General features: G+C 44.8%; 1 protein-coding gene across 1 annotated transcript in view; it reads left to right on the top strand.

The window, feature by feature from the left end:
* The window catches only part of TENM4 (teneurin transmembrane protein 4), a 376,128-nt gene that overhangs the window by 333,455 nt on the left and 26,774 nt on the right, over nt 1-15,899 (top strand). The window contains exon 24 of the mRNA XM_059411810.1: nt 3,087-3,964. Coding sequence (XP_059267793.1) covers nt 3,087-3,964 — 878 coding nt within the window. The remainder of the gene's footprint in view (nt 1-3,086; nt 3,965-15,899) is intronic.

Here is a 15,899-nt window from a genome sequence, read left to right as displayed (position 1 = left end):
GGAAGTGAATTTTGAGATGAAATCATGAACATAACTTGCCTAGCACAGTGCCTGGCAGCCAATAACAAGCTGTAAATATTCATTCCCATTATAATTTGCAAAGAAACTCCTTATACAGTGTCTTGTTTGATCCTCACAATTACTCCTTGTAATATTTATTACCTCCATTTACAGATGAGGAAACAAGTTCAAAGTCTTTAAGTCACTCACACCTTTAGTAACTGTGGGACTGAGACAAGAAGTGAGCTGTCCTGGCCTCAGATCCTTGGCGCTGTCCATGCCATTCACCAGTCGTTCATTCTTTCATTCATCCATTTAGCAACCCATTCTCTGAGAACAGATTCCTGCAACAAGGCAGTCATCTCAGAGTGCTTTGATGAAGGTACAGAATATTCAGGAGGACGGGGGAGAGGGAGCTCCATCCCCTCTCAGGACCACAGAACACGGGAGCCAGAGGGACCCACAGGAATTCTAAAGAATCATTCCTCCCTGGTGGTGACGGGTATATTGAGTCTTAGCACGGCGGTCACTCCTAGGAGGTGAAATCAGAGAAGCTTGTGTGCTTGGTCTGCTCCCCCTCACACGGGCTCCGTGACAGAGCGAGGACAGACTCCAAGAGCACCGTTCGTTCTTTCCCAGGTGCCTCTGTGCGCGCAGCAGGAAGGAGGGAGAGAGCAGGAAAGCGTTTGCTCTTCGTTGCTGCCCCTTTTCCTTCTCCTCCTCCCCCCTCCCCACCCACCCATCAGGGAGCCATCTTTTCATCATAATGACTGGCAGAAAGGTCTGGGCAAGCAGGTCCCCAAGGTGCCACAGGACCAAAAGGCATAAAATATTTAGCAGCCAGTGTTGACAAGAAATGGGTTTTAGGAAATTGAAAATTCCCCTGTCACTTTAGAGTAAACGGTTCTTGATGCAGCCAAGGGCTGCTGTGATGCTGTGCTCCAGAGAGCACTAGAAAGTGGGAAGGAGCGCCTCCGGCCAGCTCTAGCTCCAACTTGCTGGGCTCTGCGGGGGGCCAAGGGGCCCCAGCTGGGAGGCAGGAGACAGATCAGGAAGCAGGGCCTGAGGATGGCCCTGAACTGAAGGGTCCGATGGAGGTGGCCACATCTCACATGTATGTAATTTGCTGATGTTTCTTTTTATAAGAGTAAACCACAACATGGACACTGTAGAAAATGTAAAAAAGTTAAAAATTACGGAGAAGAAAGTTAAAATTACCACAAACCTGAGTGTGGTTAACATTTTGATGTATAACCCCCAAGCTTTTAATCTCCCCTCTGTCTGTAATTTATCTAATTTGTGGTTGCCATGTTTCCCCCAGTTGGGATCACACTGTGCTTACAATTCTGTAACCTGTTCTTTTCAACTAATACATAGCAAGCATTTTCCCATGTCATTAAATATCCATCCATAACATTAGTGCTTTTAATGGCTACCCAGAGTATTCCTCCTTATGGGCGAACTAAATACTATCATTTATTTGGCCAGTTCTCTGTCGTTGGGCATTTGAGCTGGTGGCAGTTGTTTGCCATTATTAAAGATGGCTGTGATGTACACTCTCACAGAAAAGTGTTCAAGAGTGAATTCCTGAGAGAGAAATCTCTTATCTAAAGTAATATGCGTATTTAAGCAAGTCCGAAATTGGACAGAATGTCGAGTGTTTGTAGGGCGCTCAGGAACGTAAGGCGAAGAGTCCCTAGGGACAAGGTACGCAAATCAGATGGAGGTGACACTTCCAGCCCATGTGCAGTGTGGCTGGATGACCCCTTGGGGACACAGCTGGCAAGTGGCTTCCCTTAGGGCAGTCACCTCCCAGAGTGCTAAATCCAACCACCCAGCCTCCGCGTCCACCAACAAAGCATTCCTCACCTCAGACCCTGCCAGCAGCTTCCCTGGGGTACCGGAAAGCTCCCCATCATCCCTGCCAGCTTCCCAGCCTGGCGCAGAGGAGGCTCAGGCCTGGCCCCCAGGACCTCGGAAAACCCCTCATTCCCTGGGCCACCTTCTCGAATCTCTTCCAGGAGGACCTGTTCTCTGAGGCTCTAGAAACCGTTATCTAGAGCAGGGAGTCACAAACCTGAGTGTGCGCAGGAGCCATCCAGGGGTTCTTTTGAAATTCAGTTTCAGATTCGTAGGTTTGGTGAGACCTGCCATCTCGTGTTTCTGACCGGCTCCCATGTGGTGTCAGGGCCACTGGTCCATCAGTCACGCCCGGCGGAGAAAGGATTTCATTGTGATTCCCAGTCTTGGTGATTCAAATCATGATTTTGGTGATTCAGATCACCCAGAAAGCTTTCAAAATCATGCCGCTGCCTGAGCCCCACACTCAAGAGATCTGAGTTCACTGATCAGAGGTGGGATGTGTGTGCCAAAGCTCTCTAAAATCACCACAGGTGATCGGAATGTGTGGCCAGATTTGAGAATCACTGGTCTGGAGCTGTCAGGGCCCGGGGCTGTTTGGTCTTTACATCCCCAGCCCCTAGGCACATGTGCATCCATGAACCCAATGGGTTGAGATGCCGTCTTTCATCTGCGTATGGTATCCTCAGTTTGTGTAGAGTCTCTCTAAGACACCTGAGCAATTCCTGCCTCAGCCTCCAGACTCCATCCAGCTCCCCTCCCACCTCCATCACCTTAGCGGTCATTGTTCACACCCTTACTGTGGGACACTTGACCCTGTGGTCAGTCCTATTTCACAGAGGTGAATCCGAGCCTCAGAGAGGCAAAGTAATTGCCCAAGGTCACAAAGGGGGAGGGGTGGCTAGGATCTGAACCTAGGCTTGTTTGGCCCCCAAGTCTATCTCCTGTCTACTTTTTTTTGTTTCTTTGCCTATTTTTTCTCCTTTTTATTCCCTTCTTCATGTTTTGTGAGTCTAATGGAGATCATCAGGTGTCTCAGTGACAGCACTTGCATGTTTCCCTCTGATCAGGGGATTGACATCTGTTGTTGATGACAGGCCACCATGAGATCAGGCAGGACAGCGTCTGAAGGCACTGGGAACATTCTCGCGAGCTATACAGGCTGGGGGAGGATTTGTGGCAGGCACCCTGCCAGGCCTCTGAGTACCGGTTGTGTTCATTGGCAGGTTCGCCTGGAGTGGCCCACAGACTTAGCCATCAACCCCATGGACAACTCCCTCTACGTCCTTGACAACAACGTGGTCCTGCAGATCTCTGAAAACCACCAGGTGCGCATCGTCGCCGGGAGACCCATGCACTGCCAGGTCCCCGGCATCGACCACTTCCTGCTGAGCAAGGTGGCCATCCACGCAACCCTGGAGTCAGCCACCGCTTTGGCTGTCTCACACAACGGAGTCCTGTATATTGCAGAAACTGATGAGAAGAAGACCAACCGTATCCGGCAGGTCACCACCAGCGGAGAGATCTCACTGGTTGCAGGAGCCCCCAGTGGCTGTGACTGTAAAAACGATGCCAACTGTGACTGTTTCTCTGGAGATGATGGCTATGCCAAGGATGCGAAGCTGAATACACCGTCTTCCTTGGCTGTGTGTGCCGATGGGGAGCTCTATGTGGCTGACCTAGGGAATATCCGAATTCGGTTTATCAGGAAGAACAAGCCCTTCCTCAACACCCAGAACATGTATGAGCTGTCTTCACCCATTGACCAGGAGCTCTATCTGTTTGATACCAGTGGAAAACATCTGTACACCCAGAGTCTGCCCACAGGAGATTATCTGTACAACTTCACCTACACGGGAGATGGCGATGTCACACTCATCACAGACAACAACGGCAACATGGTGAATGTCCGCCGGGACTCTACTGGGATGCCCCTCTGGCTGGTGGTGCCGGATGGCCAAGTGTACTGGGTGACCATGGGCACCAACAGTGCACTCAAGAGCGTGACCACACAAGGACATGAGCTGGCCATGATGACATACCATGGCAACTCTGGCCTGCTGGCAACCAAAAGCAATGAAAATGGATGGACAACATTTTATGAGTAAGTATCACCACAAGGGCATTTGACAGTTTTGTTTCATGAGATGTATTGGACGATTAGAGGTGAGTTGGTGGAGTGTTAATTTTTGGATAGATTTCATTTTGGCTCAGAATTTGGGATGTAGACCGTTACCTACATGTTGTTACGTTACGTTCGACCATTACGTTCAACCGTTATGTTCATGTAGCAGACGATTGCTCCTAGGCAAGAACGTGATGTGGTGGAAAAGGCATGAGTTTTGGCATTAGGAGGCTTAGGCTTGCATCTCTTTAGGCTTCCATTCCCACATCTGTACAATGGAAATAACCTGTGCAACATCCCACAGGGAGGGAATGGAGATGAAACATACTCGACAGAGTGCTGGCAGCTCCAGATGATCACTTCCAGAAACGATGACAAGTTCCATATAGATGCCCACCTAATCCAAACTCACCTCTACAAGTTTCAAAACACTTTTTATCATTTTAACCACTTTGGGTGGAACTTAAATGCCTTCCGTGACTCGCTTCTCAAACCCATTATTGAGACATAATGAAACCTTTCTCTTTATGAGTCAAGATCATTAATAAGGAGCAACTGCAATTGCCTATTACATCAGAAGGGAAGACACGAAGCTATGGAACCCTTCACTCCTGCCCCAAGAAGATTGTAAACTGTTCTTTGATCAGCTCCCGTGTGGCAGGGTTTCATCCTACTGCTTCCTCCCCATGCCTGGCACTATTGTGGCTCTGTGGGTTTCAGCCATGGCACCCACCAAGGAGCTCACCTCCCTTTCCCTCATCCAAGGTAGGGCTTCTTGAGGGGTGTGGTCAGAAAACCAGAAGTTCAGCTCATTCCAGCCCCAGCCAGAATCAAAGACGGGGGTGGGGGGTATCTGAGCTCTTTATCTAGGAGCTATTGTAATGAATGGACTTTGTACCTGCTCTTTTTGCTGCTCAAATTTATTTTTTTTTTTTAGTGTTTTCTTTCACAGTCCTAGCCATACCCCCAAGTAACTGAGACTACTGAGTGTGTGACCATTCCATAGGTATGCAGGAGATGGGGAAGGAAGTAGATTTTTGTGCCCCAGAGATGGGCTAGGAATCATATTACTGCATTTAGTCCTAACAGCTCTGGAAGGTGAGCGACAGTATCCTTTCTATAGAAGTAGAAACAGGCTCAGAGAGGCTCCCTGTTAATCCTGAGAACAGGGCAGAACCCGGATCACAACCTAAATCTGTCTTCTGCTGGACCTCCTGCTGAGTTTGTTAATCCCAAATGAATTTAAATCCTTGAACTGTAAATTTTTTTCAGGCTTGATCAAGCATCTGCTTTTCATAGTCCTAGAATCCAAAGGCAAAAGATCTGTAATAGATTTTTAAAACAATTTGCACCCAAAAAAAAAAAAAAAAATGTCACAGTAATTCGTGCAAGGTTCACTGGCTAAATTCCTGTCTCCAAACAAGGGCCTTGTTAATTACAAAGAAAGACAAAGATCCAGGAAAACAGCAATTATCTTGATTAACTCATTGAAATGGAAATACACTAAATAATTCAATTTTCCTCCATTGCCCAATGGAAATCTTGTATATATACGCTACTTAACCAATACAGGGGTTTCTTTGTCAGAGCAAGTCGGCTCACTCAATTAGTTCCCAAGGTCACTCCTTCAAATCCCAACCGGAATGCTTACAGATCAGGGCAGCAGTTGCTGTCAACCAACCCTGAAATCTAAAACCATTTCCTAGACCTCCATCTGAAAGGATCCCATTCCCTGCTCCCTGTCCTCCTCAAAGAAATATATAGTCATAGTTGTTTTATGAAGAAGAGAAAGGTAGTATAATCACTGTTTAGAAAATGAAGTTTGGGATTCCAAAGCACTCCCTGAGAATGGAAGATGAAAGCCCTAAAATTAAAAGAGAAACTTACCTATCTTGACATCCTTCTGTGTGCCAAGATCTTTCCAATTTCATCTTCACGGCAACCTCAGACCAGCGAAATTACCTCCACAGTTTTTACAGATGAATGAACTGAGGCACAGAGAGATTAGGAACCAGTCAAAAATTACACAGTGATGCATCGCAGAGCTGGAACACAGGTCCATGTTCTTTCACTGACACAGAGTGGATTCACCGAAGTTCTCGGTGACTTCTCTGGATGGTAGGGATAAAAACAGTATCTGTATCATAGGGATAGTCTGACATTAAAAACGTCAGTGAGATAAACTTATGTTTAAAACACCATGTTTTACTCATCAGCACTTCTCAACCCATAGCTGCTGCTGTCATCGGCATCGTCATCATCCTCGTCATTTTCCTCGTCATTTTAAGCAACATGAGTGGACATAGCAGTAATTACAGAAATATTGTTTGGGCATGAAAGGTAGTACCTAGGAGCAGCAGGAAGAAAACTAGTCAAAGGAGCAAACCAGAGTTGTAATTAAAGTAGGCAAGAATCAGAACTCAAACCAGAGGAGCAGACTCAAACATCAAGTCTGAAAAATCAAGGTAAGAATTAGGAAAGGCGTCAAGTCCCCAAGAATATCCAAACTGGCCTGGAAAAAGACATGCAGGGTGGGTCAAGGAAAAACGGCTCAGCTCAGACTGAACAAAGCCAGGGTACAAGACAGCTATTTTCACCAAAAATCGCTAGCCATGTGACTCAGAGGCTGGCTGACTGATCTCCAGACCTAGGTTTCAACCAGATGGAAATCAAGATTCCCCTACCCTATTTCAGGGGCATTATGAGGATCAACAAACTAAATAAATACGGAAGGTTTAAAAAAAAAAAAAAAACTTATAAAGGGTGAAGCTCCCTAGAAGTAAGCCTGCAGTCTTATCATTACTGTGGCGTTTCTTTTTTCTTTTCCTTTTTTTTTTTGTTTTGTTTTGTTTTGTTTTGTTTTGTTTTTAAGTAGGCTCCACACCCAGCACAGGGCCCAACACGAGACCTGAACTCATTACCCTGAGATTAAGACCTGAGCTGAGATCAAGAGTCAGACACGCTACCCAACTGAGCTACCCAGGCACCCCATTATTGTGGTGTTTCTTAACACAGATTTTGACAGATTTTGCCAAAGCACCATTGCCCTAGTGAATTTTCTATTGTTAGCTCCTTGAGAGGGTTTAATGGATTCTAGTCCAAATGTTCTAATATTTAAAAAAAAAAAAAAAAAAAAAAAAGCCAGGCTTGCCTATAACATGGGCTATTACTGAAACAAGTTTTAAGTTGGCTTTATTGATCCTTTCAACAGATTAAATAATACATCTAACATAAACATCACATACTGCAGAGCAACTTGACTTAGAGAGTTCACAGTCCTTCCTCCCCTCAGCCCACAGGTTCTCCTGGCAGAAAACCTCAAAGAGCCCTGTAATGCACTCCTCATCTCCAGTGTGTGGTATCATTAATTTCAGACTTGGGCTCCTGGCCAGATGTCATTCGATGGCTAAGAAAATGGCGTGGTGAACATGGGGCAGGTTCCAAAACTCACTTGCTGGGTGGGCGTGAGCTGCTGGCTTCCCTCAGATTCACAGGGGTAAGTGGCTCTGGCCTCCCATGGTGTCCTGTGACAGCTCCTGTCGTAGTTCTGCTCTCACTAAATACTGTGAGACCCTAACTAACTTACCTCTGTCTCAGGCCAGGGCTTGCCACCTAGTATGTGCTCAGTCAATATTTTATGAGTGAAATGTAAATGTAGGGAAGGGAGATAAAGAAGGGAGGAAAAACATGCTATAGTGAGAAGAGTATCAAATCCCAGCTCCAGGATTATCAGTGTACCCAGCAGGACACAGACTTCAACTCAAATGGTTCAAATAAAGATACTTGGCTTTGGGATTTTGCTGGAGAATATCAGAACTAGAAAGTGCATCATTCCCAGACTTACAGTAGGAATAAGCTAGACAAATGGTAGATTCATGAGTTTCCCTTAAACTCCTTCTCTAAGGTCACAGGGAAACCACCTAACCAAATCCAAGGAGAGAGACAAGATGTGAGCACTATCTTACTGGGGGTCAATGCAGCTGGTCAGAAGGATTCAGCTAGGGGGGCTGGCGAATTCAGGAAGGCTAAGTGTGTACTGACAAGAGAGTATGAAGCCATTAGAGGGTGCAGAACCTTCATGGGAGACCCCACATCCTCTTCATAACTTCTCTCCACAACCCAACCAGGTACTCTCAGAAAAGAGTAGGGAAAGATATAAGAAAACATCTACTGTGGTAGACTTGGGGGAGGGACACAAGTATCTGCCTGCTATACCCAGACCTGACTGGGTGACTCACCATATCTCCCATATAGAACAAAAGCCTTAATCTCAGGGGCACCTGGGTGGCTCAGTGGGTTAAAGTCTCTGCCTTCGGCTTGGGTCATGATCCCAGGGTCCTGGGATCGAGCCCTGCATCTGCCTCTCTGCTCAGTGGGGAGCCTGCGTCCCCCTCTCTCTCTGACTGCCTCTCTGCCTACTTGTGAGCTCTATCAAATAAATAAAGAAATAATTTTTTTAAAAAGCCTTAATCTGTGGAGAGAAGGGGAATTACACTGCCCTCCTTAGGAGCTGGTGGAGATCCACTGCCACTGAATGAGGGAGGAGAAAAAGAATTTAACCTCTGTTAGGAGGGGAGAGTGATATGTAATGGGCCCAGAATTGCAGCAGGAAAAGGAGAAGGAGGACAGAAGAGGCTATGCTCTTGAGACACACAGATACATAAGACTGTAGCTAATTTGGAACCATGGAGAACTCTCTAGCTCCCCACATGCCAACACTGTTTAGCTGAAGAGTCAAACACAGCAATGGAAAGCAGAATACTACTGCAAAAGAGGCAGAAGAGGGACAAGAGCCTGGAAAGAGACATCCCCTGAGGCCCAGCATAAAAGGGGACCTAAAGCTTAGGATGGAGTTGACACTGAGGAAAAAAAACTCCTCTGACAAACCAGTTTAGCACCCTAAACACAAGGTATTGCCAGAAGAACTCAAAGCCTCCAATGCACTAAAGTTAGCCAGAGAAACATCAGACTTCAAAGCCAGCCCAAATCCTAGTAAGTTAACTCATACCCCTTCACTAACATCCTAGCAGAAGGAAACTCGTGCCCATATCCATGTATAAAACCTGGTACCTCATTCTCTGTTGTGCTGCAGAAGACGTTCAACTGAACATACAAAAAGGGTATAAAAGGCAGCACATTCCAAAGAGACAAAGGAATCATCAGAACCACACTTAGACATGACACAGATGTTGAAACTATATTTTAGGGGATCTAAAATAACTATAATTATGTTAAAAGCTCTAATGGAAAAGTGAACAATATGAAAGATTAGATGGAATATTTTAGCAGAGAAATGGAAACTATAAGAAAAAATCAAATCAAATGGAAATCTAGAGTGAAAACCAGTTACAGAGATGAAGAATGCCTTTGATGGGCTTATCAGTAGATGACACAGCTAAAGAAAGAAGATGGGTCAATAGAAATTACCCAAACTGAAATATAAAGAGAAAAAAATATAGTGAAAAAAATACAAAACCCGGGCATCCAAGATCTAGGAGGCAATATCATCTGGTCTTAATATGAATGCACAGGTCTTCCTTGACTTACAAGGGGATTACATCCTGACAAACTTATTGTAAGTTGAAAATACTCTAAGTCAAAAATGCATCTTATACACCTAACATACCAAATATCCTTAGCCCAGCCTAACTTTCATGTGCTTAGAACACTTATATTAGCCTACAGTTGGGCAAAAGCATCTAATACAAAGCCTGTTTGGTAATAAAGTGTTGGATATCTCATGTAAGTTATCAAATACTGCACTGAAAGTGAATGGTTGTCAGAATGGTTGTATAGAATGGTTGTCAATGTACTGGTTGTTTATCCTCAAGATTCAGGTGGCTGACTGGGAGCTATGGCTTGCTGCTACTGCCCAGCATCATGAGAGTCATACCGCATATTACTAGTCTGGGAGAATATCAGAATTCAAAGTATGAAAAAGTAAAAATAAATAAATAAAAGACCAAAATCAGTTTCCTCTTTAAAGAAAAAGTTCAAAGTATGGATTCTCGTGAGTTCATATTACTGTTGCAACATTCTGAAGTCAAAAAATCATAACTCAAACCATCATAAGTCAGATTCTAAAAATTAGAATTCAAATTCTAAGAGAAGAAAAAGAAAACAAGGCAGAAGAAATATTTTCTTGTTTGAAAATTGTTTGAAGAAACAATGGTGAAGAATTATCCACAAGTAATGATGGATACCAAATCAGACCCAAAAAGTTCAGAAAACACCAAGCAGAGTGTACACACACACACACACACACACACACACACACACATCTTAGGCATATATTCAAAATATAAAAGAAAAAGAGGAAATCTTGAAAGCAGGGGGGTGGCATTTTAGAGGAACAAAGAGAAGAATTACAGTATACTTCTTATCAAAAACCATGCAAGCTGGAAGACAGAAATGCTGAAAGGGAAAAAACAAAAATGAAAAACCCTGTCAACCCAGAACTCTATACCTAGGAAAAATATCTTTTCCATAAAGAAATGTTGTAGAGGTAGAGAAAGGGATAAGGGAACCAACAAAGAATGGTGATGCACCCAGGTACTAAAAACAGTGAACAATCATGACCAACCCTGAGGCTTAAGGGCAAGGTGGGGCAGGAATAGAATATTGTTCCTGAAGTGCCTGGTGGGAGCTATAACCAAGGAAAAAAAGCTATCTCACAGAAACTGCAATCATGGACAGAAATAGCCACCATTAGAAATTTAGCACCAAAGGAGATAGGGAATAAGGAAAACTTCTCCTCCCAACCTCCCATCTCTTGTCATTGTCTACCATTGACTGAATGCAACCAAAACCAAGCCAGAAAGGGGCCCAAGTGCTGTGGTCTGTGGGGTTCATATCCTGTGGGCACAGAGAAAAGCAGAGAATGGGACTGAGGGGAAAAAGAGTAACCAGCACAGACACTGCCTGGCTCTGTGACGTTGTACACATGAGTGGCAGAACCAGGATTCAATCACAGATGTCCCTGAATCCTTTCCACCAGATGCACTGCTTCAAGTACAATATCAGCAAGAGATAAAACCTACAGTGGTAGGGTGGGCCAAATCTTAGAAATCCCAAAGGCTAGAATTCTTTGGCAGGCCATAATTCTGTAGGAAATAGGCAGTAGGTGTAAGTTTCCATTGCAGAACCCAAAAACTTCCCAGCTCTGGTATGGCTTTTGAGAAGACGATGACATAGTAATGCCATCTATTATAGGGATCTAAGGCGAAGGTAACTATCATATGCAGGGGCTGTGACTCCTCTCTTTATTCGCAGAGTATATAGTATCCAGTTCCTCTCGTTGACAATGGTGGCATTTGAAACAATCGTAGATGAAACTCAAAAATCACATCTTTATTTTCCAACTTAAAAAAAAAAATCCCAGTCAGCAAAAGTTAGTATCAAAGAAGCAATTTGGCATTTTTCTCACCAGCTGCAACATAGTATGGCTTGAGATGTGAAATATTGAGTGTGAAGAAGAAAGCCTTGCAATGTGTGTGAAGATACCCTTTAGCGATCCTCTTCTGAGAGCCAAGTTCACAGCAACTATATGAATGTTTTATGTGTTTTCATTCCCCATTCTCCAAAGATGCTCCAGGAAAATGGAGTGAAGAAAAATCCATGGAAAGAAATAATGAAAAGCCAGTCATCTGGCCATCTTGATCGTACCTCTCAGATGGGGGTTGGCATCACTACAAAGTCAGTTGCCGTGGTATCAAAGCAAAGCATCTCGAAGAGAAAACTATCAGTTCTCTTGACCCATTTGAGATTTCCAAACAATTTTTTCTTTTACATAGTGATGAACACAAAGATTCCTGAAAGCTTCTTCGGGGAAGCCTGATGAAAGCACACAGACTTTAAGGTCAGACAGACTTGACTTTGAGACTATATTCCTCAACCAGCCGCGTGATCTTAGGCAAGTTACATATCCTTTCTGAGCCTCAGCTTCACCAGTTGTGAAATGACAACAGTAATGCCCACCTCAAAAGACAGTGATGAGCCTGGTGCTAAAAGGATATGAATATTCATGAACTTTCCCTTCCTCACACAGAAGAGAGGAGGAGAAAGGGGTGAAATTTGTAGTTTTTCTCAATCTACATCTTGAAAAAACAATAATAATACCTACTGTTTATTTACTTATTCATTAATCTAAGAAATACATACTGAGTACCTTTTATGTTCTGGTACTCTTCAAGGCTTGAGAACACAGACAAGGTCTGTGTCCTCATGGAGCTTATATTATAGTGGGAAGAGACAGCTAACAGACCAATAAACATGTAAATAAGATAATACATGCAATGAAGACAACGAAATCAGATGGGAGGACCTATCTATTTCAGGGAAGGCCTCACTGAAGTGATGACATTTGACCTGAAATATGCGTAATGAAAGCAGCTAGCCACACCAGGATTGGAGGCAAGAGCATTCTCAGCCAAAAGAACAGTGACATGTGAGCACCCCAAGCCCAGCTTGAGCTTGGCGTGTTTGGGGAATAGAAACAGATGTAGCAGAACACAGGAGGATGGAGGGGTCAGGTTCAAAGTGAAATTGGAAAGAGAGGCGAGAAGGACCAGGTCTTTCAGATGACTTTCATTCACATTATTGAGCATCTACTGTATGCCAAGCACTCTTCTGATTTCTGGGATACTCCAGTGACCAAAGGCCCTTCAGTCAGGGAGTTGACATTCCAGGGAAGGCAGTTTCATGGGATCCTGCAGGCCCTGGTTAAAAAAAAGAAAGAAAGAAAGAAAGAAAGAAAGAAAGAAAGAAAGAAAGAAAGAAAGAAAGAAAGAAAGAAAATTGCATTTCATTTTAAATAGGTTATCTTGTTTGAACTTTACCATATCTTTCTAAGATAGGTGTTATAATCTTCATTTTATAGAGAACAAAACAGAGGCTCCCAGAGGTCATGGTATACGACCTGCCTAAAATATCATTTATGATGTGATGGGGTTGATGGTTTGTGGGAAAACAGAACTGAATGCCCATCCTCTAGGGTTGCAGTGCTGGCAGAGGGAGAGCCTACAGTCAAAGCCTAGAACGTCTGGCTCCAAGGACTTTGCCATATCAACATATTCCTTCCTCTTGGTTAGAAAGAAAGAAATTTGTCAGTACTTCAAGTAAAGCCAAAACAGACACAACTAAGCCATTGTCCAGAAGTCACCGATCATGGGGCCACTTGGAATCCAGAGAGTACCACGAACTGTCCCACCTTGTTGGGTGGCACCTGCCTTCTTTCTCTCAGCAGCTCTGTAGCAGGAAGAGAAAGGACTCCAGGATGGGGGGCCCAGGTGTTCAAGGCCCACAGGATGGGCAGCCCCAGTTCCTCCCCACAGAGGAAGCAGCAGTAATATTCTGATGGGGTATCACAGGTAGGAATCAGGCTGCAGAGAGATCCAGTGGTGTTTCCTAAGCTCTGGAAGGCACTGAAATGAACGAATAAGAGGCAAGAAAATTCTATAAATTGGCTGTTCTATTCGATGTTCATTTAATTAAGACATTCAGTCCCTCTAATGGAAAATGTGAGGAGTGGAAATTACTGTTTTTCGGCCATCTCGTATAAAATGAAAACCAGATCTTGAAAGCATGAGGCTTTTCATTGTATCTTCTTCAAGCTCAATTTAATTATGTATCACAGGCCACCTTCAATAATAATTACAATTGTCTCCCTTTATGCAAAGGCTCTTCTGTCTTGGAGACCAAAGCTCTGGGGAAACGCCTATGGAGACTGATGAAGGATCATCTAGTTGTTTCTGTATTTGTGCCTTCAGCAGATGTTTACCATGTACCTGCTGTGGGTCAGGCCTCTGTCAAGTCCTACAGGAGATAGTGCTTGAATGAATCATTGTCTCCCCTTTCCAACAGAGCAGCAGAGGGGCCTCGCAGAACCAATCATGAATTCATTCCTTTGCTCAAGTGGCAATCCCTGCCCTCCTTCTCTCTGCCAGTCCCAGGGCTGGGGAAGAAGAGATGAACTGAGAGCCAGTCCTCCAGGGCTCCATTGCTGGCAGGTGGTAGACTCCAGATTCCCAGCCTGTCTGACTCCGCAGTCCTGTCCTGACTCAAGCACTCCCAGGCCGGAGCAGGTGACAGCTTGTACATGAGCTGTTAGGATGCAGGGGACCCATTCTGTAAGGCAGCTGGGCCAGGGTATCCCTGGGAGAAGGGACAAGAGAGAGACCAGAGAAGGCTTTACAAGGTGGCATTTGAGCAAGGCCACAGTAAAGGACTCCTGAAGTGACATCTGTCCCCTAATGTGTGGTTGCCCTATCGATTTTTATTGGTAAGACTCTAAGACTCCTTTTTAAGTACGTTGCTTGGCATAATAAAATCCTTTGTATCTGGTTAGGTCAGGATATTACACAGTCTAAGTAAGTAGTCTCAGTAAAGACTATGTGCGTGGGTAACAGGTGTTCAGAGGACCAGACTAGAACAGCACATACCCATCCTGTGAAACTGTTGAACTGGAATTGATCTTCCTGCTGATCTAAGATGACTCGGAATCTGACAGGACTCAGTCTGCTCTCGGACCACAGATATAGCTAAAATGACCATGACAGAGCCGGTTTGGGGCTCTTGATTTGGGGCTCAGAAATTTGGGGTGCCCTATTAATATTTACTGAAAAGCCCTGGAGATTGATGTTGGTAAATGTCCTATAAGGAGACTCCTCCAGAAATGCCAGTAATTTTTTTTCCTTTGAGAGAGGGGGGCCAGTACCTGTGAGCCAAGTGGGGGTGGGGGTGCAGAACGAGAGAGGAAATCTTAAGCAGACTCCCCACTGAGCACAGAGGTCTGTCTCACATCCCTGAAATCATGACCTGAGCCGAAATCAAGAGTTGAACGCTTAACCAACTGAGCCACCCAGGGACTCCATAAATGCCAGTAATTTAAAAGGAACTCTTTCCCAAGATGACCATGTTCATGAGCTCTCTATATGTGGCATTATTTGGGTTGAGGTCACTTTTCTGATTATGAAAATAATCCATATGCATTATTTTTAAATCTTGGGAATATAAAATATCCCTTGTAATTCTGCCTCCCAGAGATAACCACTCTAAACATTTTTGTGAAATTCCTTCCTATTCAAATTTCCTCCTTCCATAAAGTGTTGAAAAGAACACCCCCTCCCCAAGAGTTAAAGGGAACAGAGCTCTGAAAGCATCTCTGGGACAAAGATGCTTTAGGACAAACCTTCCAGATCTTTATCCCAAGACTCGCCTCCTTCCTAGCAGCAGTCTCTCAGAATCACCACCTTCCCCCGCTCTGAGGGGCACCCTGACCTGTGACCCTCCAGTCTGGGTTTTAAGCCACATCGTCACCCTCCCCAATGCCCAAGAAAACTGACGATTTCTTACAACATGACTTAGTGCTAAGGCAGAAAGATGAGAAATCATGATAAGAAGCAGGTTTCCACAGCCCCTAAGGTGCCTATAGGAGAGCCAGAAGGATTGATACAGCCCACACCCTTACCCTGCCAAGCCCAAGCCCAGGGTAGGTATTAGAGATTCCTGTGCTGCTTGCCATGTTGGAAAGGGCTTCCATCCCACTGCCTCAGACCCTAGCAACAGAGAGATTCAGCTGATCCTAGAGTTGGTCTTGGGTCCAGGACTCATTCAAAAGACCTTTAGCCAGCACCCCATTTGTGACAGGCTATGTCAGTCCCAGGCACAGGGACAGAAAGAGTTGGCAGGAGGCAGAATCCATGCAGCACCCACAGCTGACCTTGGGCAGAAAATTGCTCAGCAAAGGCCTGCCTAGTCTCAACTTCCAAGTCTTGCCTGAACCTGCAGACACTGCAGCCCCCAGGAGTCCCAGTGGGAAATGAGGTGCAGCTGAAGGATCAGAGGAAGAGCCAGGACAGTGCTAAACACTCAGGCCTTTCATTTCACCATCATTAAATCCCTCAGGTCCCAGGGG

Source organism: Mustela nigripes, chromosome 1, assembly GCF_022355385.1.
Source record: "Mustela nigripes isolate SB6536 chromosome 1, MUSNIG.SB6536, whole genome shotgun sequence".
Lineage (NCBI taxonomy): Eukaryota > Metazoa > Chordata > Mammalia > Carnivora > Mustelidae > Mustela > Mustela nigripes.
Note: the sequence above shows the minus strand (reverse complement) of the source record. Positions and strands in the feature narration are given on the sequence as shown.